The 24,742-nt window shown below is 37.6% G+C and overlaps 5 protein-coding genes and 1 long non-coding RNA gene across 7 annotated transcripts; 5 read left to right on the forward strand and 1 right to left on the reverse strand.

Moving 5' to 3' along the window:
• Positions 1 to 1,986: 1,986 nt before the first annotated feature.
• LOC125187799 (subtilisin-like protease) lies at positions 1,987 to 4,924 on the forward strand. The gene is made up of 2 exons (XM_048084438.1): positions 1,987 to 2,840; positions 3,290 to 4,924. Exons 1-2 carry the CDS (start codon positions 2,051 to 2,053, stop codon positions 4,714 to 4,716), a joined length of 2,217 nt encoding a protein of 738 aa, XP_047940395.1. The 5' UTR covers positions 1,987 to 2,050; the 3' UTR covers positions 4,717 to 4,924.
• Positions 4,925 to 5,820: 896 nt separating this feature from the next.
• Positions 5,821 to 6,200, forward strand: LOC125187055. The gene is made up of 2 exons (XR_007170555.1): positions 5,821 to 5,920; positions 5,989 to 6,200. It is a non-coding gene; the product is annotated as an uncharacterized LOC125187055 (long non-coding RNA).
• Positions 6,201 to 8,548: 2,348 nt separating this feature from the next.
• On the forward strand, positions 8,549 to 10,428 carry LOC125191013 (expansin-A7-like). Its single transcript, XM_048088468.1, has 3 exons — positions 8,549 to 8,767; positions 9,428 to 9,743; positions 9,927 to 10,428. Exons 1-3 carry the CDS (start codon positions 8,602 to 8,604, stop codon positions 10,237 to 10,239), a joined length of 795 nt encoding a protein of 264 aa, XP_047944425.1. The 5' UTR covers positions 8,549 to 8,601; the 3' UTR covers positions 10,240 to 10,428.
• Positions 10,429 to 11,099: 671 nt separating this feature from the next.
• Positions 11,100 to 12,367, forward strand: LOC125189938. The gene has a single exon (XM_048087155.1). It carries the CDS (start codon positions 11,112 to 11,114, stop codon positions 12,117 to 12,119), a length of 1,008 nt encoding a protein of 335 aa, XP_047943112.1. The 5' UTR covers positions 11,100 to 11,111; the 3' UTR covers positions 12,120 to 12,367.
• A 2,459-nt stretch (positions 12,368 to 14,826) lies between these two features.
• On the forward strand, positions 14,827 to 19,679 carry LOC125190260 (phospholipase D beta 1-like). The gene is made up of 10 exons (XM_048087516.1): positions 14,827 to 16,081; positions 16,675 to 16,788; positions 17,163 to 17,357; positions 17,627 to 17,869; positions 17,938 to 18,006; positions 18,091 to 18,238; positions 18,345 to 18,493; positions 18,623 to 18,799; positions 18,885 to 19,082; positions 19,228 to 19,679. The coding sequence occupies exons 1-10, from the start codon at positions 15,143 to 15,145 to the stop codon at positions 19,519 to 19,521; spliced, it is 2,526 nt and encodes an 841-aa protein (XP_047943473.1). The 5' UTR covers positions 14,827 to 15,142; the 3' UTR covers positions 19,522 to 19,679.
• A 1,073-nt stretch (positions 19,680 to 20,752) lies between these two features.
• On the reverse strand, positions 20,753 to 24,659 carry LOC125190354 (sucrose-phosphatase 1-like). Of its 2 annotated transcripts, none has more exons than XM_048087634.1 (9): positions 24,565 to 24,659; positions 23,674 to 23,757; positions 23,304 to 23,603; positions 23,126 to 23,227; positions 22,756 to 22,950; positions 22,378 to 22,668; positions 21,800 to 21,986; positions 21,151 to 21,197; positions 20,753 to 21,068 (listed from the first exon to the last, which is right to left on the reverse strand). In XM_048087634.1, the coding sequence occupies exons 2-9, from the start codon at positions 23,731 to 23,733 to the stop codon at positions 20,973 to 20,975; spliced, it is 1,278 nt and encodes a 425-aa protein (XP_047943591.1). In that variant the 5' UTR covers positions 23,734 to 23,757; positions 24,565 to 24,659; the 3' UTR covers positions 20,753 to 20,972. The 2 variants fall into 2 exon arrangements, with proteins under 2 accessions (XP_047943591.1, XP_047943592.1); XM_048087635.1 differs by lacking the exon at positions 24,565 to 24,659 and adding an exon at positions 24,494 to 24,524.
• Positions 24,660 to 24,742: the final 83 nt, after the last annotated feature.

The raw sequence follows: 24,742 nt of genomic DNA on the forward strand, positions 1-24,742 counted from the left end.
TAACTAAATTTTTTTCTTACATTTTACATTGATTCTCAATTTTTTGTTTTATGCGTTCTTATTTATAGTATCACTTTTTTTCTACATTTTTATATAGCTATGATTAGTTCAAGTCTTTTCTTACAATAATTTATGTTTTATTTTTCGACAAAGTTGATTTTTTACATTGGCGTTGTATCTATCAACAATCACCTTACATATATCTCTATCTTTTGTAATTGATTCTCTTAATTTTCGAAACAAAAAAAATATCGTAGTACTAGGAATACGTTTGGACCCCCCACCTTCAAAATCCTGCGTCCTCCACTGCATTTACTCATTCTAATTCAATGTATATAGATAGGTTCCAATATTCACCAATATATAGTACTCCCTCTGTTTCTTCATAGTTGAGTCATTTTACCATTTCGGGAAGTTTCTTCATAGTTGAGTCGAATCCTTAGGGCACTCCCAATGGTCCGGCTAAAAACTCCCTTATTTCTCCTTAACTCCTGCCACATCAGCGCCACATCAGCACCATAATTTATCCCCAGTTTTTAGCCAACTTTTAGCCAACTGCTCCAATGGTTTCTCCCTTATTTCTCCCTAACTCAACATTTCATTTTTACAGTAATTTAATTGTTTTATTTTTGTATATAATAAAGCTAGGTAATTTAATTTATAAGACTAAACAAATAATAGTAATAAAGTTCGTTGTATTAAACACGAGTAAACATTACAACGACGAAAATTAATAAAAAAAAATAGTATAAGAATGGAAAAAAAAAATTCAAAGTAAAAAAATTCAAAGTAAAAAAATTCAAGAGAGAAAAGGGATGAGGATGGGGAGAGAATGAAGAGAAGGTGTGTATTTATAAGGGGGAAATTAAAAAAAAAACAAAAAATATTTTTATCGCCGAATTATCGCCCACAGTGGTCGGCGATAATTCGTCGATAATCCGGCGATGAATCGGGAGTTGGCGATGAATCGGTAGATTTAACGCCGAATTATCGCCGAATTCACCCCAACGCCCGGCGATAATCCGGCGATATTCGGCGATTTTTCGCCGACCCTAACGCCTAACCATTGGGAGTGCTCTTATATGGTAACTTTTTCCTCTCTCTTACTTTACTCTCTCTTACTTTATTCTCTCTACTTTATTCACTTTATACCTTATTCTCTCTACATTTTTCTCTCTCTTACTTTTTTATTTATTTATTTAACACACCTAACGTTCATTTCTAAAACTCCGTGCCGAAAAGTTCCACCAAAACTATGAAGAAACGAAGGGAGTAATTTTTTTCTCTTTTATATTTTAACCAAAGCGTGTACGTAGTATCTTCAAAGTTTATTTTAATGAGAATGAGGGAGTATTTAGTGATATTGGTTGCAAAAAATAATAATAACAATTCTAATAATAATAATAATAATAATAATAATAATAATAATAATAATAATAATAATAATAATAATAATAATAATAATAATAATAATAATAATAATGGTTATAGTTACAATTGTAATGATATTTTTGATAAAATGCTTATAGTTTAGCTATTTTTATTGTTAGTATGATACTATTATTGAAAGTTTAGACTATTTTTAATAAAGAATAATTTAGAATTTAATTTAAATGCCGCCCATGCATTCATATAATCATCACTCGTCACTATTTGATCATAGGGTCAAATATATTCAATTTCCATGAAACTTGCACTGGGCATCAATTCTATAACAATTTCAACTGCAAATATAATTAGACTAATTCCACAAATTGTGGCCTGGCGCCAAATTACAGAGAGATCATGCAATATTCTTAATCTTTTTTATTAATTACTAGTTGGGATTACACTTCTTCTGCACGTTGTGGTCAAGAAAGGAATAAGTCAACTTATACACGAACAAGTCTTTTATCATAACAAAATAAAAAGATAAATAGTCTACTATACACGTATATATAAGCATGCATATGTCAACTCTTATTACAAAAATCCATATCACAAACATCAAACAACACACAATCCAATTAGTCATTGAGAGCGTTTGATATTTTGAAGTGGTTCACTGAAAATGGGTTACAAAGCCTTGATATTGATAACCCTCATGCTTTTCATGTTAATACCAACATTTGCTTCACCCGATGAAATATCTCTAGATACCTACATCATTCGCGTTGACCATGAAGTCGCATCAAAAGATCTAGATGCCTTGTATAAATCACTCATGCCAACAACAACGACAACAAATGATCACCGGCGGCGATTGACTTACTCATATCGGAATGTGTTCCGGGGCTTTGCCGCCAGATTATCACCTGAAGAAGTGAAAGCAATGGCGACGAAGCCCGGGTTCATCTCCGCACGCCTTGAAAGAAAAATATCCCTCCACACCACCCATTCCCCCAACTTCTTGGGGCTTTACCAAAACAGTGGGTTCTGGCAAAGCTCCAGGTGTGGCCGGGGTGTCATCATCGGAGTCCTGGACACTGGGATCTTCCCGGAGCACCCTTCATTCAGGGCCGAAGGGATGCCACCCCCGCCTGCTAAATGGAAGGGGAAGTGTGAGTTCAACCACACCTCGTGCAACAACAAGATCATCGGAGCAAGAACCTTCACAACTTCTGGTGACACCCCTTTAGACGAAGACGGCCATGGCACCCACACTGCGAGCACTGCCGCCGGAAGATTCGTGAAAGGAGCTAACATTTTCGGCAATGCTAACGGCACGGCTGTTGGGATTGCCCCGATGGCGCACCTAGCTATCTACAAGGTGTGTGGGATTTCCTGCTTGGAGAGCGACATACTTGCTGCAATGGATGCTGCTGTAGATGATGGTGTCGACATTCTTTCCCTATCACTAGGTATAGTTAAGGAGGGAGGGATTTTAGCTCCTAATTAATTCAATTCTTTTTTCAATTATAAACTTTTTAATTTATTCATATTTTATACGTATCATACTCCCTCCGTTCCATAGTAGTAGAGTCATTTTGTCATTTTAGTACGTTCCATAGTAGTAGAGTCATTTTCTTTTTGGGTAAAAGGCAACACATTTCTTCTCATCTACTTTACTCTCTCTTACTTTATTCTCTCTACATCTCTCTACCTTTTCCATTTCCTACTTTATTCTTAATTACTTAACTCACCTAACACAACTTTTTCTTAATCTCCATGCCGAAAAGAAATGTCTCTACTACTATGGAACGGAGGGAGTATAAAAGTTCCTATTAATAATTTAAATTAGCTAAAAATTTGTTTCCAAGTAAAATGTTGAAAATTTTGCTCTTACTTATGTTCATTTCTTCGTCCGCAGGTGCACTTTCTTTGAATCTTCATGATGACCCTATTGCCCTTGGAGCTTACTCTGCTATGGAGAAGGGCATTTTGGTCAGTTGCTCTGCCGGTAACAGTGGGCCTTCGAACTTTTCGTTATCGAACGAGGCGCCGTGGATTCTCACCGTCGGTGCCAGCACCATTGACAGGAAGATACGAGCAACCGCCGAGCTGGGAAACAACATGACATTCGACGGCGAGTCAGCTTTCCAGCCGGCTGATTTTCCGGCGATGCAGCTGCCGCTCGTTTACGCAGGCATGCTTAATGCGACCGACTCCCAAATCCGGTTCTGCGGCGAGGCGTCGCTCAACAAAACAGACTTGCGAGGGAAGGTCGTGGTCTGCGAAGTGGGAGGGCTCATACCGAGAATCGACAAAGGGATTGCCGTCAAGAACAGCGGCGGCGCCGCCATGATCTTGGTAAACCCCGATACGTACGGAAACCTCACCCTCGCGGAGGCGCACGTGCTCCCGGCGACGCACGTGACCTACGCCGACGGGCTGAAGATCAAGGCCTACATCAACTCCACCGCGGCGGCGACGGCCGCGATCGTGTTCAAAGGAACCGTCATCGGCGACGACCGCGCACCCGTGGTGGCCGCGTTCTCATCCCGGGGCCCAAATTTCGCGAGCCCCGGGATCCTGAAACCTGACATTTTAGGCCCCGGGGTGAACATCTTGGCGGCGTGGCCGGTCTCGGTGGAGAACAACACCAACACAAGATCGGCCACGTTCAACATGATCTCCGGGACCTCGATGTCGTGCCCGCACCTCAGCGGCGTGGCGGCGCTGCTGAGGAGCGCGCACCCTGACTGGTCCCCTGCTGCAGTCAAGTCTGCCATCATGACCACCGCTGACGTGGTGAACCTCGCTAACAATCCGATTGAGGATGAGAGGTTCCTCCCGGCCTCGGTATTCGCTACTGGGTCAGGCCATGTGAACCCTTCCAGAGCGAGTGACCCGGGGCTGGTTTACGACCTCAAACCAGAGGACTACATTCCCTATCTGTGCGGCCTCAACTACACAGACAGGGAAGTTGGAGTGATTCTGCAGCGCAGAGTGAGATGCGCTGCAGAATCAAGTATACGAGAAGGGGACCTCAACTACCCTTCGTTCGCGGTTACATTTAGGAGTTTCGAATCCTCGGCTTCTCAGACGTATAAGAGGACGGTAACGAATGTGGGCGAGGCGAACTCGTCTTACGTTGCCGAGATCATGGCGCCGGCTGGGATTGAGGTGCGTGTGGAGCCTGCGAAGCTCGATTTCTATGGGGTTAAGCAGAAGCTGCAATATAATGTGACATTTGTGAGATTGAATTCGACGGTGTTTGGGCAAGTTCAAGGCTACTTGAAATGGGTATCTTCCAAGCACTCTGTTAGGAGTCCTATTGCCGGAATACTGCGGTGAATGCACAACTATTGAAAACCTGTTTATTTTATTCTCATTAATGGTCGATTGTTTCTCAAGTCTTTTGATAGGAATGTTTGTTAATTATTGCTTGTTTTGCAATTTTCTTTTACATTTTTGAAACAATCATTCCTTCGTTCTTGTGTTTTGCAATTGTGTTGTCAAATTTGCAAAAAAATATGATAAAAATTATTTCAAGTTTTTGTACTATAAACGAACATCAATCACGAATATTTTGGTGAACCAATTCATCGATCTCTTACAATGCTTATATATAGCTCGTGAGCTTGGGATAGGGATCCATACTAAATTTTCTCATATTTGACCAGTGAGTTTTAAAAAATTGTTTGAGTTTGTGAAGAAGTAGTTAAAAATGTTAGTAAAATATAAACCTCACTTTTATATATTAATTTTATAATAATAGTTGTAAATAAAATGTGTTAGTAATTTTATAATAGTAGTTATGTGTTGGTGGTGTGAGTTGCACTTGCTAAAAATATAAAAGTGAAATAAGATATTTATTAGGTATCGTGCATATAAGAAATATGCGCCATTTTATGGGGACCGGAGGAGTAATAAAAATGGTCATTAATCTTGGCATGCTTTTGGTGAACAAATCAGTCAGTTAGTCATGGATGATAGTTTTATTGAATATATGCTGATTTCATCGGATTGAGCCACCCTTATACAGCCTGTCATGATCATTCTCACTAATCAGCAACTATGATATGCAACAAGAAGGAAGTGGAAAAAGACTTGTTAGGTGCTTAGACGACGTGATCCTAAAAAATAATTGAATAAATAGTACTCACTCCATCATAACTTAATCGAGTTATTCCTTTTTGGTTTTTTTATAATAGTTGATCAATTATTTTTTTTAATACAAACTTTATATCTTTTATATAGATTAAATGTCAAATATGATCCTAAACATATGGTTGTTTTATCAATTTGTTCCTGAATATTATCTTTTTTATTATTTAGTCCCTCACAAATGAATTTGGACCGAAGTCGGTCCTAAATTGACAGAACCATCTAAAACAAACAGTAAGTGATATTTAAGCAAGTTTTGACCAAAATAAACCATTCTAATTAATATTTTTAATTATTAATCGGTCCTCTTCTCCTTTCCTTTCTTCTTATTCTCCCTCTCTGCCAGCACCGTCGCCACTGCGCCGTCCGCCGTCACCGTCGCCGTCGGGAGGTAAGATTATTTCATTTTCCACTTTGTAAAACAAGTTTCTAATTTTGAATCTTTGACTAAATTTTCAGAAATTAATAGAGGTTGAAAAGACATAGAAAAAAGAGACTAGAAGTGTTGTCGTTCGTCGGAATTCGTTTCCGCTGCCGGGCTGTCACCGCCGCTGGCGGCAGCTATTAATATTTGATACATGTGATTGATAAGAGGAGGCTATTTAGTTGATGTAGCCATGTAGAAATATTATTATGTCTGAAATTGGAATTAGAATTTTGTTCGTTTTCAACCGTTTGTGCACTATGTCCGTTTATCTCGAGAATTTGAATTGTTTTAGTTTGAACGAGCTTTGTGAGTTGTGACCGTGCCTTTTTTCCTTCCCTGGTCATTTTGACATGAAGGTGGTTGTGGGAGAATTTTCAAAAATTAATAGAGGTTGAAAAGACATTGAAAAAAGAGCCAAGAAGTATTGTCGTTCGTCGGAATTCGTCACCGCTGCCGGGCTGTCACTGCCGCCGCCGCTGAGCTGCTGAACAGAAACTTCAAAGTTAGAAACTTGTTTTACGAAGTTGAAAATGAAATAATCTTACCTCCCGACGGCGACGGCGGATGGCGCAACGACGGTTTTCAGCCGGCGGCGGTGCTGGCAGAGAGGGAGACCAAGAGAGAGAATAAGAAGAAAGGAAAGAAGGAGATGACCGATAAATAATTAAAAATATTAATTAGAATGGTTAATTTTGGTCAAAACCTGCTTAAATGTTATTGACCGTTTGTTTTAGAAGGTTCTACCAATTTAGGACTGATTCCGGTCCGAGTTCATTTATGAGGGACCAAATAATCAAAAAGATAATGTTCAGGACCAAATTGATAAAACGGCCATATGTTTAGGACCACATTTGGACTTTACTCTTATATATATTATTCTCTCTTATTTTATTTTAGGGATGTCAATCCAATCCGAAACCCATGGGTCGGCCCGAATAGCCCGGTAAAATTTGTGGGTTTGGGCTTTAATTTTGTAATCCGAATACAAAACGGGCTAAACAGGTTAGCCCGAATGAGTTGGCCCATTAAGTTTTAGGGGTTTTTGTATTTTTGAATTTCATGTGGCACAAACATTAGTCTTCTTCAATCTTCATTCTACACTTTTTCACTCTATCTCACATTTATCAACTTTCAAGTTCCACCTCGTCTCATTATTCCATCGTCCCATCATCTGCCATTACTGTCTTATCACCACCAAAGCCAATCAAGACAAAATGAAGAACTAATCCATCAAAAAATTCAATATATCCATCATTTTAATAATGATTCAGGTAAGATATGATTTATAATTTTTAAAAGAATTAATTATGAACAATACCAAAACAATGACACAAACACAAGCTTTAATAAATTAATTGATTTAATTTTGATTTATCTTTGTTTATGTCGTAGTTGATTGAGATAAAATGCTTCTCTCCAACTATTATTGAAAAAAACTATGAAAATTTGAACATTTTATATGATTTTAAACCCGAGAATAAAAAATATCTAAAATTTAAAATTATTTTATAGAGGAAAATTTTGATACAAGAGATTATTTTTGAAAGTTTTTAGGTCTGAATAACCCAATGGGTTAGTCCGAACCCGTGGGTTATGGTTAGGATTGAAAATTCATGATCCAAAAAAATCATAACCCGAATAGCCTGCACTCAAATAGTTTGATAACCCAAATGGATTGGCCAGAACCCGAACAAACAAGCCCAATTGACATCCCTATTTTATTCTCTTTCACTTTAATCTTTAAACACCAATTTCTTAAATTTGGTGAAAAAAAAATTGTCTGACTCTAAAGGTGGAGCATTGCATTTTCTCCATTTACGAACAAATTATTAAATATCAATTGTGAGTATTAAGGCAAGATCAACACGTGGCAAAAGCAGAAAAAGTTCAAGACACTCACATTAGGAAGGGTAAGAGTAAAATACTTTAAAAATGAGTTTGAGTACAAAAACATATAGAAATGAAGGGTATTCTTTGTTGATAAGTGAAAGTCGGAATATTTTTAAATAAGAAAAAAAAACTAATAAGTAAGTAGTTGAGAAACAGACCCAACTTAATTTATAGATCGAGTCGCATATCCAATTTCATTTCGAATAAATTAATAAACTGTCTTAACATTTCATACTAAAAGGATAGCAATTTAGCAGACATACTCTTCATTTTATTAGAGACTATAACTATATATATTTAATCCTTATCTACCTTATCGTTTGGTCCAATTCTATTATCCGGTTGCGCCGTCCCATAAATAATTAGGAGACTAAATTCCATGCGCAATTTTCTATATTAGTAATGCTAATTACATACATTGAACTTCTAATATTCTAACCAACCAAAAAATACATAGCAACTAACACAAGACATGCCTACACGTCTACATAGAATTTAGGTTATAAAATAAATTCTTGCGGTTTTGACTATGCGTTAGAAGATAAATCAATTATTCCTCCATCCAACTTCTAGAATATAAAACTAGAACGTTGGACTTGGAATTGCATGTTTGTGAAGGTCACGTAGTACACTACACAATTTACATTGCCAACACTATATAAGCATCTCATTTCCACGTTAATTTAGGCATCACCACACAAATCTAGTATAGAAGAAGATAATTAACAGGTGGCAAAACTAAGCTAAGTTAAACAATGGCTTCTTTGCTTGTTTCATGGAGGCTCATCTTCTTGTTCTTGGCGGTGGCAGCCATGGGCAAGGCCGTCGCAGCCGGATACAGTACGCCGGTGTTTCGTCCGACTCCTTGGAAACTTGCTTATGCCACATTCTATGGCGATGAGACAGCTGCGGAAACTATGGGTACTGCTGCGTTCATATTTTATATCATAAATTATGTGTTTATTAATAACGTTGGAATATATATTTGTTTAATTACCTCAAGAAAAATGAATAGGTATTTATAGTTTCATTCTTCCATTCTAGTATCCCTTTTAATACTTCCCCTCCTTGTTTCATTTACAAGGTCCATTTATTTTTAATCTAGAGACTTACATTGTCTATTTTGATAACAAATTTCATGTAAATTACTTTTATACTAAGGCCAACAATTTTTTTCTGATGCAATGTCTACTGGTTATAACAGTGATAAATACTCCCTACGTCTCAAAGAAATAGACAGAATTTCTTTTTTTCCTTAGTCCAATACAAATAGTCTATATCCATTTATGACAATTTTTTCTCATTCTCTTTTACTTTATCTTTATGGGCCCTACCGTCCACCACATTATTTCAATTACTCTTTTTTCTTTCTTCTTTCTTACTTTACCAATTACGCCTTAAAACTCATGTCATCACCAATTAAACCTATTTCTATAGGACGAATGGAGTAAGTATATAACAATTTAACATTTGAAAGGTAAATATAATGTGAAATATACTATAAAGATCTATATTTTGAACACAAAAAAGAAAGGTGAAATACATTTATATTAATAAAAGATATTGGATGCACGATGGCAGGAGGAGCTTGTGGGTACGGAAACTTGTTCAACACTGGATACGGCACTGACACGGCGGCGCTGAGCTCAGTGCTATTCAACAACGGCTACGGCTGCGGGCAGTGCTTTCAGCTGCGGTGCGCGAAATCACAGTATTGCTACAAAAATTCTCCCATCACCACCATCACCGCCACCAATCTCTGCCCTCCCAACTGGTCCCAGGATTCTAACCACGGCGGCTGGTGCAACCCTCCTCGCACCCACTTTGACATGGCCAAACCCGCCTTCATGAAGATCGCTCAGTGGAAGGCCGGCATTGTACCTGTCCTCTTCCGCAGGTACATAACCAGAATTAGTCTCATTTTTCATTTTAGTACATACTAAAAAAATTAGTTCACTTTCTATTTTTAAAACCCTTCCACTACACATATTTATATTATTAATAAAGTGGGTCTCACTGTCCACTAACAACAGTAATTCCTATGTATAAAACTATACATGATATGATGGTGTGATTTTAGGGTGACATGCGTGCGCAAGGGTGGAGTGCGCCTGATGTTCCAGGGGAATGGGTACTGGCTGCTGGTGTACGTGATGAACGTGGGAGGAGGCGGGGACATAGCCAACATGTGGGTGAAGGGCAGCAAGACCGGGTGGATAAGCATGAGCCACAACTGGGGCGCATCGTACCAGGCTTTCGCAACTCTTGGAGGCCAGTCGCTTTCATTCAAATTAACCTCATACACTTCTCATGAAACCATCATTGCTTACAACGTTGCACCTTCAAACTGGCGTGCTGGAATGACTTATAGTTCCAATGTCAACTTCCATTGATCCTTCATTCCCTTTTTTTTTGTCATCTAATGTAAGCCATATAGATTTTACCTTTTCCTTCTCTGTGATGAGTAGTTAGTTTTCTATGGGAATGGCTCTCTCACTCATCGTGTGAAGAAGTAGTGGCCATTTTTCAATGTCGTTAAAATTATGAACAACGGCATTTGAAGACTTAATAAGAGATCTATATTGTGCTTTCTTAATTTATCATTGATTCTCTTCCTAATAATATTTGCGAAAATAAGTGACAGATAGAAGGCGCATCAACGGATATATATGAAATGAATTGCCTAAGCTTAATTGTTGGATGCTAAGAAATAATTAAAATTAGTGCGGTCGCAAAGAAAGTAGTACTCCAGTGTATCTACTACTACTAATTAACTATTGGAAGGAAAATAATTAAGCAAGAATGGTCCCCCTTAGAATAAGCAATGTAATGATCATGGTAGCCCACAAAGTGGTTGGAGTGGGAGACATGTAATCAAACCATACAATCATAGTATTAATTAGTAAATGTGGTGTGTGTATATATTGATTATTTACATCTCCAAACATAGAAGAAGTGACCTTCACTCTCACCATGCTATCATTCCCTTTTCCTTCCCACTTTTGAATCAACTATAATAACAAACCCACGCTCCGTTAATCATCCCCCAAGACCTTCCAAGTCATGCCCTGAATTTTAAGGCAAGTATCCATTAAAAAAATTAAAAGAAAGAGAATCAAATAATTTCCTACTTAATTAGGGGGGTAAAAGCTTTGTTGCTTACATCCTAAACTTTAATTTTAAAAGACTAGGTTGTGATGTTATATATAATTCCATGCATAATTGCGATCTATACCTTTAACCAAGTAGCTCCTAGCTAGAACAAATGCTAACTCATAAATTAGTTAATTCCCCCAAAAAATTAAAACAAGAAAGCTCAGTTTCCTCTCAATCTCTATCAATGGCGTCTCCCGCCACAATCGCTCTGATCATTGTTCTGTTACATTCGTTTAGAATTGAAGCGGAAGAGATAAAATCGGCGCGCCTCCTCGATCTCATGATCCGCGACTACACATTCAAATCATACACCAAGAATTTCCGCACAGGAAAGCTCCACAAGATCAACCTTCCTTCAAATCTCTCTGGCATACACGTGGACACAGTCCGGCTCCGCTGCGGCAGCCTGCGCCGCTACGGAGCCACGATAAAGGAATTCGAGCTCAGTGCGGGCACATACGCCCGCCCCTGCTCCAAAAGAATTTTAATAATCCGGCAAAAGCTGGGATCGAACTGGTCGTCGCTGTATTACTCGAATTACGAGCTCTCCGGGTACGAGCTCATATCCCCGGTGCTAGGCCTGCTGGCCTACAACATCGGGGCGGCCGCGGAGATCCGGCTCCAGGCCGGGATGAGGCCGATCCGGATCGACTTCAGCGGCGGCGTGGCGGCGAATGAGGGGAACAATGGGATGGTCCCGATGTGTGCGAGGTTCGAGGAGGATGGGAGGGTGAGTGTGTGGAGGCAGCCGAGGGCGAACGTGTGCGTGGCGACGGGGCAGGGGCATTTTGGGGTGGTGGTGGAGGCGCCGCTGGTGCCGCTGAGGAGGAGGGCGGGGAAGTGGAGGATGGCGGTGGGAGGGGCGATCGGGGCGGGGGTGGGGGTGTTTCTGCTGAGCTTGTTGGGGGTGGCGGTGGTGGTGAAGGCGAAGAAGAAGGAGAGGATGGAGGAGATGGAGCGGAGGGCGTATGAGGAGGAGGCGCTGCAGGTTTCCATGGTGGGGCATGTGAGGGCGGTCACGGCTTCGGGGACGAGGACTATGCCCACCATCCACCACCACCATGACTCTCGACCTCCTCCTCCTCCTCCTCCTCATCATCGCTCATCCAGTTCCTAGACTTCATTTTTTGTTTTAGTTTTTATGTTTTGTTTGCAAGTGTAAGGCAATGTTGATTAGGATTATCGATGATTTAATTATATCTGCAAGAGGTTTGTAGTTGCAGCATAGGCGTTGGACAGGTAGATTCTGTTTTAGAAGGTTATTTAGATCAAGTACAATTTCTCTATATTTAGATTAAGCAATGTTGATTAGGATTATCGATGACTTAATTTCAAAATACAATTTCTGTTTTAGAAGGTTATTTAGATTAAGTAGTTTTACCAGTTGGCCATTTTCTCAAATATTTCGTACATATAATCCCAAGACTTCACTAAAATATAAAATGATAACGTAAAACTATACTCCCTCCTGTTTTCAATAGAAGTTTCATTTTTTATCGATACGGATTTTAAAAAACTGTTTGACTTTATTAATGAAATTAGTGAGCTATTTGCCAAAACACCACCTGCCCCGGTGGAAAATGCCCTGATTCATGGATTTTCAACCATTTTTCATCTTTTCATCTTTTATCTTGCCCATGGTATAAAAGTAAGCTTGTAAATGTTTTTCAACATACTTTGAACAACATTGTTTTCTCTCATTTGAAAGAAAGAGTATGTCTAAATTTTAACTTTGGTCGTTACATGAGTGATCATGTGATGCTTCGGTAAATGCATACTTACTATAGCTTTGTGAGCTAGTTGGTGAAGTCATTATAGGTAATTTGCTTTGATGAAAGTGGCTGAGGATTGTCTTCATCTTTTTAAAGAAGTCGCAAGGTTGCAAAGAGGTTGCTATAGTAATAAATACAGTAGCTAAGTGAATAAAGAGTAAGTATACACGTATTTAATATAGAGAAAACTCTTATCTATATTGTTCTTATTTTATTTTACTTTACTTTGTCTCCACTCTAACTATTGATTATTACTCTCTCCGTCCACTAATAAAAGTCCCGATTCATAATTACCATAAATGGTAAAGAGACCCCACATTCCACTAACTAATATATAAAAGTGGGACCTCTATTCCACTAACTTTCTTCCACCCACTTTTTTTAACATTTCTTAAAACTCGCGCCATTTAGAAATGAGACTCTTAATCGTGGACAGATAGAGTATTTTTCTAAAACGAATGAAAAAAATAAAATGATTCTACTAATGTAGAACGGAGGGAGTAGTATATAACATTTCTCTATATATGGCTTTTTTTGTTTTTGGAAGTGATATACAGTAGTAGGGTCGTGTTAGGTTAATATTTTTTAGCTTAATTGAGAATTGAGATGTATTTTCAGTCACTTATCCACAACATTTTCGAAATGTCAACTACAAGTAGATTATGTCAACTCGGGGGCATTATCGTCAATAGCCTGCACATCAAATGTCAATAACTTATAGTTGACATTATATATGTACAGTTGACATGAATTGTATATGTAGTTGACATTATATGTGTGTAGTTGACATGATTTATATATGTAATTGACATGGATTGTATACATAATTGACATTATATGTGTGTAGTTGACATGGATTGTACACATAGTTGACATTATATGTGTGTAGTTGACATGAATTGTACATGTAGTTGACAAAAAATATTAATAAAATTTTTTTAAAGCAAATTAATAAAAAGATAATATATTTTTTTTAATTAAAATTTAAAAAAAATATATTTATTGAATAAAATGTACCATGAAATTACCATTCTGCCATTTCATAATTAATTGATCAAAAAATATTTTTCATGTGGCAAATTCAAGACCACTCATTTAATAAAAATGAGTGGCTGATAATGCATCTTAATTCTCAATTAAGCTAAAAAATCTCAATTAATCACGACCCTACAATAGTATTTCATTATATAATAACTACTAGTAATTGAATTACGTGATTCTTAAAAAATGAATTGCAAAAATATATAAAGTTTTGTTAAATTTTGATTCATCATATAATTTTTATAATTTGGCTAAAAAGTGTGTGATCAATTGCTAACTTTCTTAAGTTGCTAATTCTGCTAATTCATCAACGCAATGTATTAAAAATGTCAACACGATGACATTAAATGTCAATACAAAAAATTGTTGACATTTCAATATACTGTGTTGACATATGTGTTGATATTTTACCGTCATTGTGTTGATATTTTTAATACGTTGTGTTGATAAATTGATTAGTTAGCAGAGGTAACAAATTAAAAGATCAGCAATATAACGCATCATTGGTTAAGAAAACATGGATATTTAAATTTAGTTACAATTATTTATAAAAAAAAAATGATCACGTACAAATAATACTTTATTGATATTTTTCACCCAAAACATGCAAATGATTTCATGATTTTTAAGTTATAAACTGACCAAATGATATCGTACTATCAATATATACCAATGCGACTGAATAAATTCCGCTTACAACGGTCCTCCCGTCATCACCTCAGAAGCTTGCAGAGGTTCCTCTCGTGGGCAAAAAATGTATCAATCATCCTCTTCCCATGTCAAAATACGTAAATTCGAACAACCTTTTCTGCATAATCTAATACCCTTTTTCTCGATCAAGAATCTAATTTTTATTTCCATTTGTCCACGATTGAGTTTAGGCATTTTTTTAGAAATGTCAATTCCTATACACGTATTCTGAATTTTTGTTCTTCACCATGGAATGCATAGTTTTCCTTGACTTTAAATGAAAATATTCAGCACCATACCTTCCACCATTACATTTTCTTGAGTTTCATTCATTTGGATTTGATTTGTTGCCAATTATGTTTAATTGGAGAGCTGCAATTTCTTCTTTGTATTCATTTGAAGGATTATTATGGGTTTCTTAACTCCCTGTATATAAGTATATGTTTATATTTATGTTGGGGATTTGAGAATTAAGTTGGGAGTGATCAGCAGATAGTTTGTGAGAAGTTATTGAACCCAAATGATTGAATCATGATTCGAGTTTTATGGCTGTTAGTAAAAGGCCCTCTTCGTTTAGTGTACTTGGGGATATGAAGTCATAGTCTTTTTAGGCGTTGGACTATTGAAGTAGAGAGCAATGGCCAACATGGCTCACTTAACTTATTCTGGTTCAATGGGTGATGGCTCACACCATTGCCAGGGAGTGCAGATTGTCCCATTCAAGACATCAACGACGTCGTTGAAGATGCTTTTGTTGCATGGGAATTTGGAGATTTGTGTGGAGGGAGCAAAGAATCTTCCTAATATGGATTTAGTGAACAATAGCATAGGTGATATGATAGGGACTTTGTCTGGGAAAATACAAACAAGTGACCCTTATGTCACAATTGCAATATCTGGTGCCGTAATTTGTAGGACTTTCGTGATTAGAGATGAAGAAAATCCTGTTTGGGACCAACATTTTAATGTCCCAGTAGCACATTATGGTACAGAGGTGCAGTTTATTGTTAAAGACAATGACTTCTTGGGATCTGAGATCATAGGGGCTGTTGGTATCCCTATGGAGCAGTTAACCTCTGGGACTAGAATGAGTGGAACTTATCCAATCATTGGTGCAAATGGGAAGCCGTGTAACAAGGGGGCTGCTTTGAGCTTATGGATTCAGTATATACCAATGGAGAATATGTCAATTTATCATGATGGAGTGGGATCAGACCTTAAAAATGAAGGTGTGGCCGGTACCTATTTTCCTCTTAGAATAGGTGGAACTGTCACACTGTACCAAGATGCTCATGTGCATAATGGTGCACTTTCAGATGTGGTGTTGAGTGATGGAACGACGTATAAAAATGGTAGTTGTTGGCGCGATATATATGATGCAATATCTAAAGCTCGCTGGCTAGTTTATATCACAGGATGGTCTGTTTATCACATGGTTCAACTAGTTAGAGACGATCCTCTTGTAACAAACAGTAGCTTGGGCGAGCTTCTGAAATCCAAGTCTCAAGAAGGGGTGAGAATACTGCTCCTTGTATGGGATGATCCTACTTCTACGACCATATTGGGGTATAAAACTGTAAGGAACCATCTCTGTTGTGTACTTATGTTTGTATTTCAAGATCATATTAGTGGGTGTCAGGGGTGAAATGGCTTACTGTTTTCTTGTCATGCTATTCATAGCACATATTTTTTGCCATGTTTCGATAACTTAAACTAAATCGAGGTATTACATGATTCAGAAGTTCAATGCTCTATAAATTTATGTATTTGGTAATGTGCATAGCTTTCATGATGAATTTTCAAGCTTCTAGTTTAAACATCTTACCTTTATTTATGCATGCATTATGTTGTAAATGATACAGAGAAAATTGGCCAGAACAAACATAGAAACATAATGCTTCCACTTAGACATACTACATTCGTGATGTTTGCACTGAGATGTAGTATAAATTTTTACTGAAGTACTTTCAAGAAATGCTAGTGCAGTGATCCTGTGGTACACTACTTGTACTAAAATCAATTAATTTCGTAAAACTTACTGTATCACGCAATCACGTGTTTTTTAGCCCAGTTTTGCTATATTGATTACTTTTTCAGACTCAACATATCTTATTAACAAGCTAGGGATAATGGTGAAATATTTTGACAATTTACTGCTTATTACCACAGGAAGGGGTAATGAATACCGGGGATGATGAAACACGCCGCTATTTTAAGCATTCATGCGTGAAAGTACTATTATGTCCAAGAAGTGCTGGGAGAGGTAGCTGGGCAAAAAAGCAGGTAGGTTTCTGAATCCTACTCTGCTGATAATGACTTGATTCCTAAACTTTCATCTATAAAAAGTTGCGAGTCATATAAGAAGAGTTTCCTTGCAAACAGACCTTTGGTACACTTACAGTTCGGACCTAGACTTTTTCTGAGTGAAAAGAAATAATTTCAGCTGAGAAAGCTATAAGTTTGGTTCTTCCGAACTACTGTCTCATATGCTTGAAAATGAAATTTTATTATACACCATTTTTCCAATTGATGATAGCATGAGGTTGTGTGTTTGAGATCTTAATAAGTTTTCATAAAATGAACATCTTCTACACTTGTGTTCAAGCTATGCTCAGATTTCGAATCAAGTGTGACTGAATGTTTTGTTATATCATTAGGAAACAGAAACAATTTATACTCATCACCAGAAAAGTGTGATCGTAGATGCTGTCGCTGGTGATAATAGAAGAAAGATAATAGCATTTGTTGGGGGACTTGACTTATGCAAGGGAAGATATGATACTCCACAGCACCCAATATTTAGCACATTGCTAAGTATTCACAAAGATGACTACCACAATCCTAATTTTGTGGTAATTGCTTATTTACAGCATATTATCTTTTTCTATGCATTCCCCTCTAGTTTGCGAATGCATATTAGTTCTGTAGTGCACATGTATGGAAGGTTGACACACCGAACGTATATTTTTCTGATAAAATAAGTAACTGGTACTTAATCTCAAAAGGTACTAAGTGACAATAGATTAAGGAAGGTGAAAGAAATTAACTTTTCTAATTGAAATATAGTTGATGTTCCTCTGTATTCTTCATTACATTATGAATGTTTCATATAATTAAACAGGGGCCTACTTTGGGGTGTCCTAGAGAAGCATGGCATGATTTACATTGCAGGTTTGATGGTCAAGCAGCATGTGACATCTTGAGAAACTTTGAAGAACGATGGTTAAAGGCCTCAAAGCGCCATGGCCAACTGAAGCTTTCACATGATGATTCCTTACTCAAGCTTAAACGAATTCCCGATATCTTAGGATTAGAAGAGTCCGCCAAAGTTACAGAAGGCGATCCAGAGGCTTGGAACATCCAGGTAGGACAAAATTACATTATGAGGTCTTTTTGTATCCCATGATGGAGCTAAATTTACCACGAATATAGGTTTTCCGTTCAATTGACTCCAACTCTGTTAGAGGATTCCCCAAGGATCCAAGAAAGGCCACGGAAAAGGTAAACAATATCTTAGTCTTATTTATTATCTTCTTTCCAACCATGGTTGTAATGAAAGAATTAATAGTTGATTCCACTAAACAGAACCTAGTATGCGGAAAGAATGTATTTATAGACATGAGTATACATACAGCCTACGTAAAGGCAATTCGTGCTGCTCAACACTTCATTTACATTGAGAACCAGTACTTCCTTGGGTCGTCATACAATTGGGCTACTTACAAGAACTTGGGTGAGGAACTCATTGTGGCAGTTAAAAGGGTTGTGTATTCATCTCTACATCTTTCGTCTATCAGCAAGTACAAAATGAATCAGTTTCTCCTTTTTTTTGTTTTTAGGTGCAAACAATCTAATTCCTATGGAAATTGCTCTGAAGATTGCTAAGAAGATCCGAGCAAAGGAGAGGTTCGCTGTGTACATTGTCATTCCAATGTGGCCCGAAGGAGTTCCCTCCAGCACGGCCACCCAAAGAATTCTCTTTTGGCAGGTGGGTTCTTGTATCCAATATAAATGTTTATGATGATTTAAATGTTTATGGAATGTTAATATTATCTGTAATTCTAAAGTTTTACTTGGTCGGTTTGCATTTTGTCTCATACATTCCACATCCTTGCAGTATAATACAATGCAAATGATGTATGAAACAATCTATAATGCTTTGGTAGAAGTGGGGCTCGATAAAGAGCAAGAGCCTCAGGACTATTTGAATTTCTTTTGCCTTGGCAATCGTGAACCCGATTACGGTCGGCGGGAGTCATCAAATATCAAAAACTCCTCTGCCAATACTCCACAGGTACATTATTTATCCTTCACACGGTAATGACTCAAGCTACTGTGCTTCAAGTTATTATTTTTTGGATGTATGTATAACTGCCCAGGCCCTAGCTCGGAGAAACCGCCGCTTCATGATCTATGTCCACTCAAAGGGAATGATAGTGGATGACGAATATGTAATATTGGGTTCTGCCAATATCAATCAACGATCCTTGGAAGGAACCAGAGATACTGAAATCGCAATCGGCGCATATCAGCCGAATCATAAATGGGCTAGCCAACAAACTCACCCGAAAGCACAGGTAAAGCTCCCTTCTTCATGTAGGCTAGAAATAATCCAATCTTACTTAACACTTGAGCTAACTTCTCTAAACTATCAGCATGACTAGAAAAATCAGGCTAATATAGCATGTGGAAGTGATACAAAGTTGGTAACTTTTGGTGCAGATATATGGATATAGAATGTCACTTTGGGCGGAGCACACGGGTACTTTGGAGCCGTGCTTTGAGAATCCAGAGAGTTTGGAATGTGTGAGACGCATTAGATGGATGGGGCATCTCAACTGGCAAGAGTTTGAGTCTGAGGAAATGACCCCATTGAGAGGTCATCTGCTCAAGTATCCTGTACAAGTAGATGCAACAGGGAAGGTCGTTCCTCTCCCCGGCTGTGAGACATTCCCTGACATGGGTGGCAAAATAATCGGAACATTCGCAGGGATTCAAGAAAATCTCACAATTTGATCATACATTGTTTGCTAGCAATGAATTTTTGTTGTTCTTCTTCTTATTCCTAACCAACATGTCTCATACTTAGTCAAATTCAGGCTTGTGTACATATTGATTTGTAAGATACAGAAATGCATTTATTCATGCCTAGTGTAAGAATTTGATGTGTCTCAGGTTCTTGGCTTTATTCACTTTTTATTCTTATGATAGTGTAAGGCTATTATTAATATTTTATTATTGTTGAACAAATATTAATGATAATCTTTCTCTTAATGTGAGAGTTAAATGAGCAGCTCAGCTCGAAGGAATGCTCGCAGCAGCTCGATCAGCTAGGCCAGGAAGTAGCCGTTGGCTCACAAGTTTGTTATTTCTGTTACCTGCAAATAGAGCCGTTGGAGCTCAAGTGTGTTGTGTAGTTTGTTGTCGAGCGGTTACTACTTCACTGTCATATAAGCTTAGTTTTTAGTTCATCTCAAGCATGAGAGTTTATGCGTTCATTTTCAAGATCAGATTGGAAAAGAGGAATTGATCAACAAGCTATGGCTTCAACATTAGAAGCTGATGAATTCACCCAGGCAAAAGATTTTGGGCTATGGCGGAAGAAAATCCGAGCGATGCTAATCCAACAAGGGCTAGCCGCTGCGCTCGAAAAGGCTAATGAAAAATCGAAGGCTGAAGTTGATGATAAGATGCTCTTGAAGATGACAGAGATTCAAGCAAAGGCTCACAGTGTAGTTATCCTATGTCTTGGAGACAAAGTTCTTCGAGAGGTTGCTAAAGAAACCACTGCAGCGGGCGTTTTAGCCAAACTGGAAAGTCTTTACATGAGTCGATCCTTGGCTAATCGATTGTGTATGAAGCAGAGGTTATATTCATTCAGTTTCTAGAGGTTAGAGAAATTTTCTAAGGTCATGGATGATTTAGAACATATTGATCACTCAGTGACTTAGAAAACACTGCAGCGGTTGTCTTCTATTTTCTCTTTTTTCAAAAAAAAAAACTTCTTTGATTGTTACCTTATTCTCTCTATTTTTTTGCACCAACCTGAATATGGTGTCCACTTGGCATCAGTCATATCAAAATATTGCACAAGTGTTTTTTAAGAAATCAAAATTAACATTTTCTTGTTTCATTTTTTGCATTGTCTTTTCCTGCAAAGTTTAGTTGTAGTAATAAATAAATATTTTGTTGTGCGTTGTGTTTGGATTTAGTTGTAAATACTTCCAACACAGAAACATAGAAAACGTAGAGACAATTGTCTATCCATCTTCTCATATTGGTGGATGTTCCGAGTAATTATTTAGACTGTATATCGAAAAGTAACGTATTTTCTGTAAATCCATCCTCACATGGTTAAATGGATTACTGAATACATCAACATCAGCAATAGCAGGAATTAACACTTCTAATAGTTGTGTATCTTCTGAACTTATTTGTAGAGAGAGAGAGAGAGAGAGAGAGAGAGACTAGAACAACCACTCTGCGTCACTGCTTGGGCCTGCTTCTTTCAGCCATGTTTGATGGACATGCACCCAGGTTAACCCATCAGCAACGGTCACCCCCTGAGGCCAAATATAACCAAATCATGTAAAAGATGAGGCGTATCAAAAGAGATAAAGATCGGCATTAGATTAGCGGACTTACTTTTGAACTTAATAAAGCAGTGGTCAAACAGCATAGCCGCTCTCCACCTGCAAGAGATGAAGGGAAGATGAAAACAATGAGCATTTTTCAAGAATTTGTAGACCTAAAATGCGCCAATATCATCCAACACCTATTGGTTATCTCAGACATATATAAATCTCAAAGGTATGTTCCTAATGCCTACGAATATCGCAGCTTTATGATTTACGAATATCTCTTCATATATTTTTAAAGCATCAGTCTGATATCTGTTTTCGTGAAGTAAGGGAATAATACTATAAGGTATTAAAGCAAACAATAACGATTTCTATTGGCCTTTACTATAACTTGGGCACAAATAAGACCTCTGCTATGTACAGTCAACCAGAACTATTATTATAAAGAAAACCAACAAACAACAGAAAATGTGAGATGGTCTAAATTTAAATGGAAGTTGAGTTTGACACCACCACCTTCACTTCCTCACACACACTATACTAAGATGGTGCTTGCATCAAGAAGCTCCAGATGAAGTCTCAAGTGATGGTCAAAATACGTGGAGTGTGGGAAAACGTGGATATTTAGCATAGATAACTGAACAACTATGAAGAAAAGGCTAGCACTTTTCAAGAAAGGATTTGGTGCAAACACAACAGAATCAAATGCTCACCTGATTGCTCATATTTCTTAAACTTCACCAGCCATGAGTCTGACCCAACCTGCACAGGTAAGACCTGATCTACCCAAACACGAAAGGGCTGGCCTTTTTTGTCCCCATAAGAGGTTCTTAGTGAGTCCACACAGTCATGAAGCTGCTTTTCAATTCCAGATGGGTGAACAAAATTCCCAGACTTACTCTGCAAGAAAAAAATTGGAGATGAAGCCTATGGTATAGGACTATAAAGCGAAAGCATTAAATAAGCAGGAAACATCTTGCAGATTAAAGTCAGTTGCAAATTTGAATAAGTTAAGAATAAAATTACCATAGCAGGATTGGTCTAATGAAGAAACAAACAGAATACAAGTTCTTTTTAAAGTAATAATGTTGGAAGAACATGTAAAGACACAGAGCTCCAACGTATGTATATGACAGGAATCAGACAGTTTAACTACTGCACATGATAAAAGGTTAATAAAATTGGTGGTCTTTTTCACACTTCACAGAAAAACAGCAATTCATAAGGATGCCATATATGTGAGAGTGCATTTGGACTAGAAACTGAAATTGAATAACAAAGCCAAACATACACAAACTGCCTTCAGGTTTGCCAAATAAAGCTCCGAGTTTTCAACTTCAGCAAGTCTCCACCGCTCATAAAACAAGTAAAACTTCACAACTTCATACGCAGGGTCAAAGTTGTCCAACTTAGTATCAGATAAGTCAGTAACATCTCTAGGAGATATACTTGGACCAAGATTAAAGTGACCAATGGCTTGTATAATACCCGCTGCACATCTCTCCTTTGCATGAATTATTTTAGGATTGTTTTTTGCATATATAGCATGCCACTGCAGTAATTCCTCCTGGGCATTACTGACCTTCAGACTCAAAAAAAAGATGGTTAGGAAAGTATCCCTTTACAGAATGACACAAGATTGCTCCACAACTTTAGGTGAAAATCTAACCATGACACCATGTACATCTGGGACAGTAAACAGATCAGCATCATTTCCAGAGTCACCACAAACAAGTGTATTTTTAGGTAATTTGCCCGCAGCCATGAACTTATCATGCAAATAAGCAAGTGCTTGCCCTTTGCCCGCACCTTGAGGCAAAATGTCCAAGTCCATACCTCCACTATATATTATTTTGACATCCAACTGAAAAATCAACATGAAAAAGCTATTACTAGTGAGACCAGGAAAAGAGATGTATGTTTGAAAGCAAGCAGAAACTGGAAAAGTTTCAGGTTATGAGACTAAAAACCAAGACGATAGAGACATGACACCACGCAAGTTTACACGATTATTCTGGAAGGGTAAAGACTTGTCATACCCCTCGTTCTTTTAAGCAAGTCGAGAGAGATCTTGTAATATCTTCAGCCTTGTCTTTCTGAACATAAAAGCTCGCTTTGTGTGGCCGTTGCTCTGTCTCAGACTGCACCATGTCATAGAATAAACGAGTGTCATCAAATATGGAATATCCAAGGTGTAAGATATTCCAATAGCCATACCTGAAGAGTAAGCTCTGGAATCTTGCTTGTCTCTTCAAAAACTATATTCCTATCCCATTTCTGATTTAAATATTCAACCCAACCATTATCTGGTTCCATAGAGTTACCATAAGTTATTTCAGTTCCCACAGACATTATTGTGATATCAGGGGTTAGCATGGGCTTCTCTTTCCTCAATTCCTTGTATAGTGTGGGTGACCTCCCAGTGGAGAAAACTAGCAATGAGTTACTTCGGTAATTTGCTTCCCACAAGGCATTGAATCTAAGCAGGGAGAGATTCTCGGGATCATGATGATCTACCTGTAGCATATTGTCACTCATTACTACGGCCCCTCTGAACAGAATGACAAGATTAACTTCTATAACTCACCATTGTATGATCAAGATCAGAGACAATCATGAGGTTCGCATTCTCAGTTAGCCGGTCCATTGTTTTTCTAAGGCTAGATTCACTCTGCAATGAAACGATAGTCCATTGATATTATTGGTTAAAACATCACAAGGGACCGGCTTAGCAATTTAGACAACAATCATCCTAACATATACAGTACTATTATGACGTAGAAGAAGAAGCACAACAAGATGAGTGATCCATTGTAGCTGTATGGTGTGATAAATCGAATCATGCCTCACAAAATATGATTTAGAGATGAAGCATTTATTTTGCCATTATCTATATCTATACACTAGATTATTGAAACACAGTTTGAGAACAGTAGTTTAAAAGCAGTTCATTTTATTAGGGTAATTTTCATAAATTGCACGAAATTTATTGCAACTTGTGAATTCATCTACAATATAAAACCATATTTTTCAGCAACATATCATATTTATCATAATAAGGTAAAATCACTGGCGTATTTTCTTCTGCGAGGTATTCTCATCTTCGCTTTCTTTAAGTAGAAGCGTATATAGGTTCAATTATTACAGGCGAACATGAAAAAAAATAAAACACAATACATAAAAAATAATAAAATAATAAAAAAAAAGTATGAATTGATTAAGATCTTCTAAATCTACAACATGTGCGAAGCTTCTGTTATATCCTCCGGGAAATTTGCGGAATTGAAGTTTAAAGGTTTTTAAGTAGAGACAAAGAGATCAGAAAAATAAGAGGAAGAAAAAAAATGCTGGAACATAATTAAGGCATCTATCTGAAACATTTGCATAAGAGATTGAACAATTAGCACCTAACATAAATGGATTTTCCTTTTTAAGATTGAGAGAGAAGAAGGAATAGAGACGGCGACGATGATGATACCTGACAAATGCGCTGCGTTGGAAAGGTGATGAGAGAGGAGAGGAGTGAGAGACTAGGAATGATTCCGTTAATTTGGATCTCGGCCTTCCAATTTTTGTTTGGCAGTTGAATTTATTTATTTAGGAAAATGTATATTGTCAATTTCTCAAACATTTTAATTATTGAATAAAGGCCAAAA

The sequence above is a fragment of the Salvia hispanica genome, chromosome 5, assembly GCF_023119035.1.
Source record: "Salvia hispanica cultivar TCC Black 2014 chromosome 5, UniMelb_Shisp_WGS_1.0, whole genome shotgun sequence".
In the NCBI taxonomy this organism is placed as follows: domain Eukaryota; kingdom Viridiplantae; phylum Streptophyta; class Magnoliopsida; order Lamiales; family Lamiaceae; genus Salvia; species Salvia hispanica.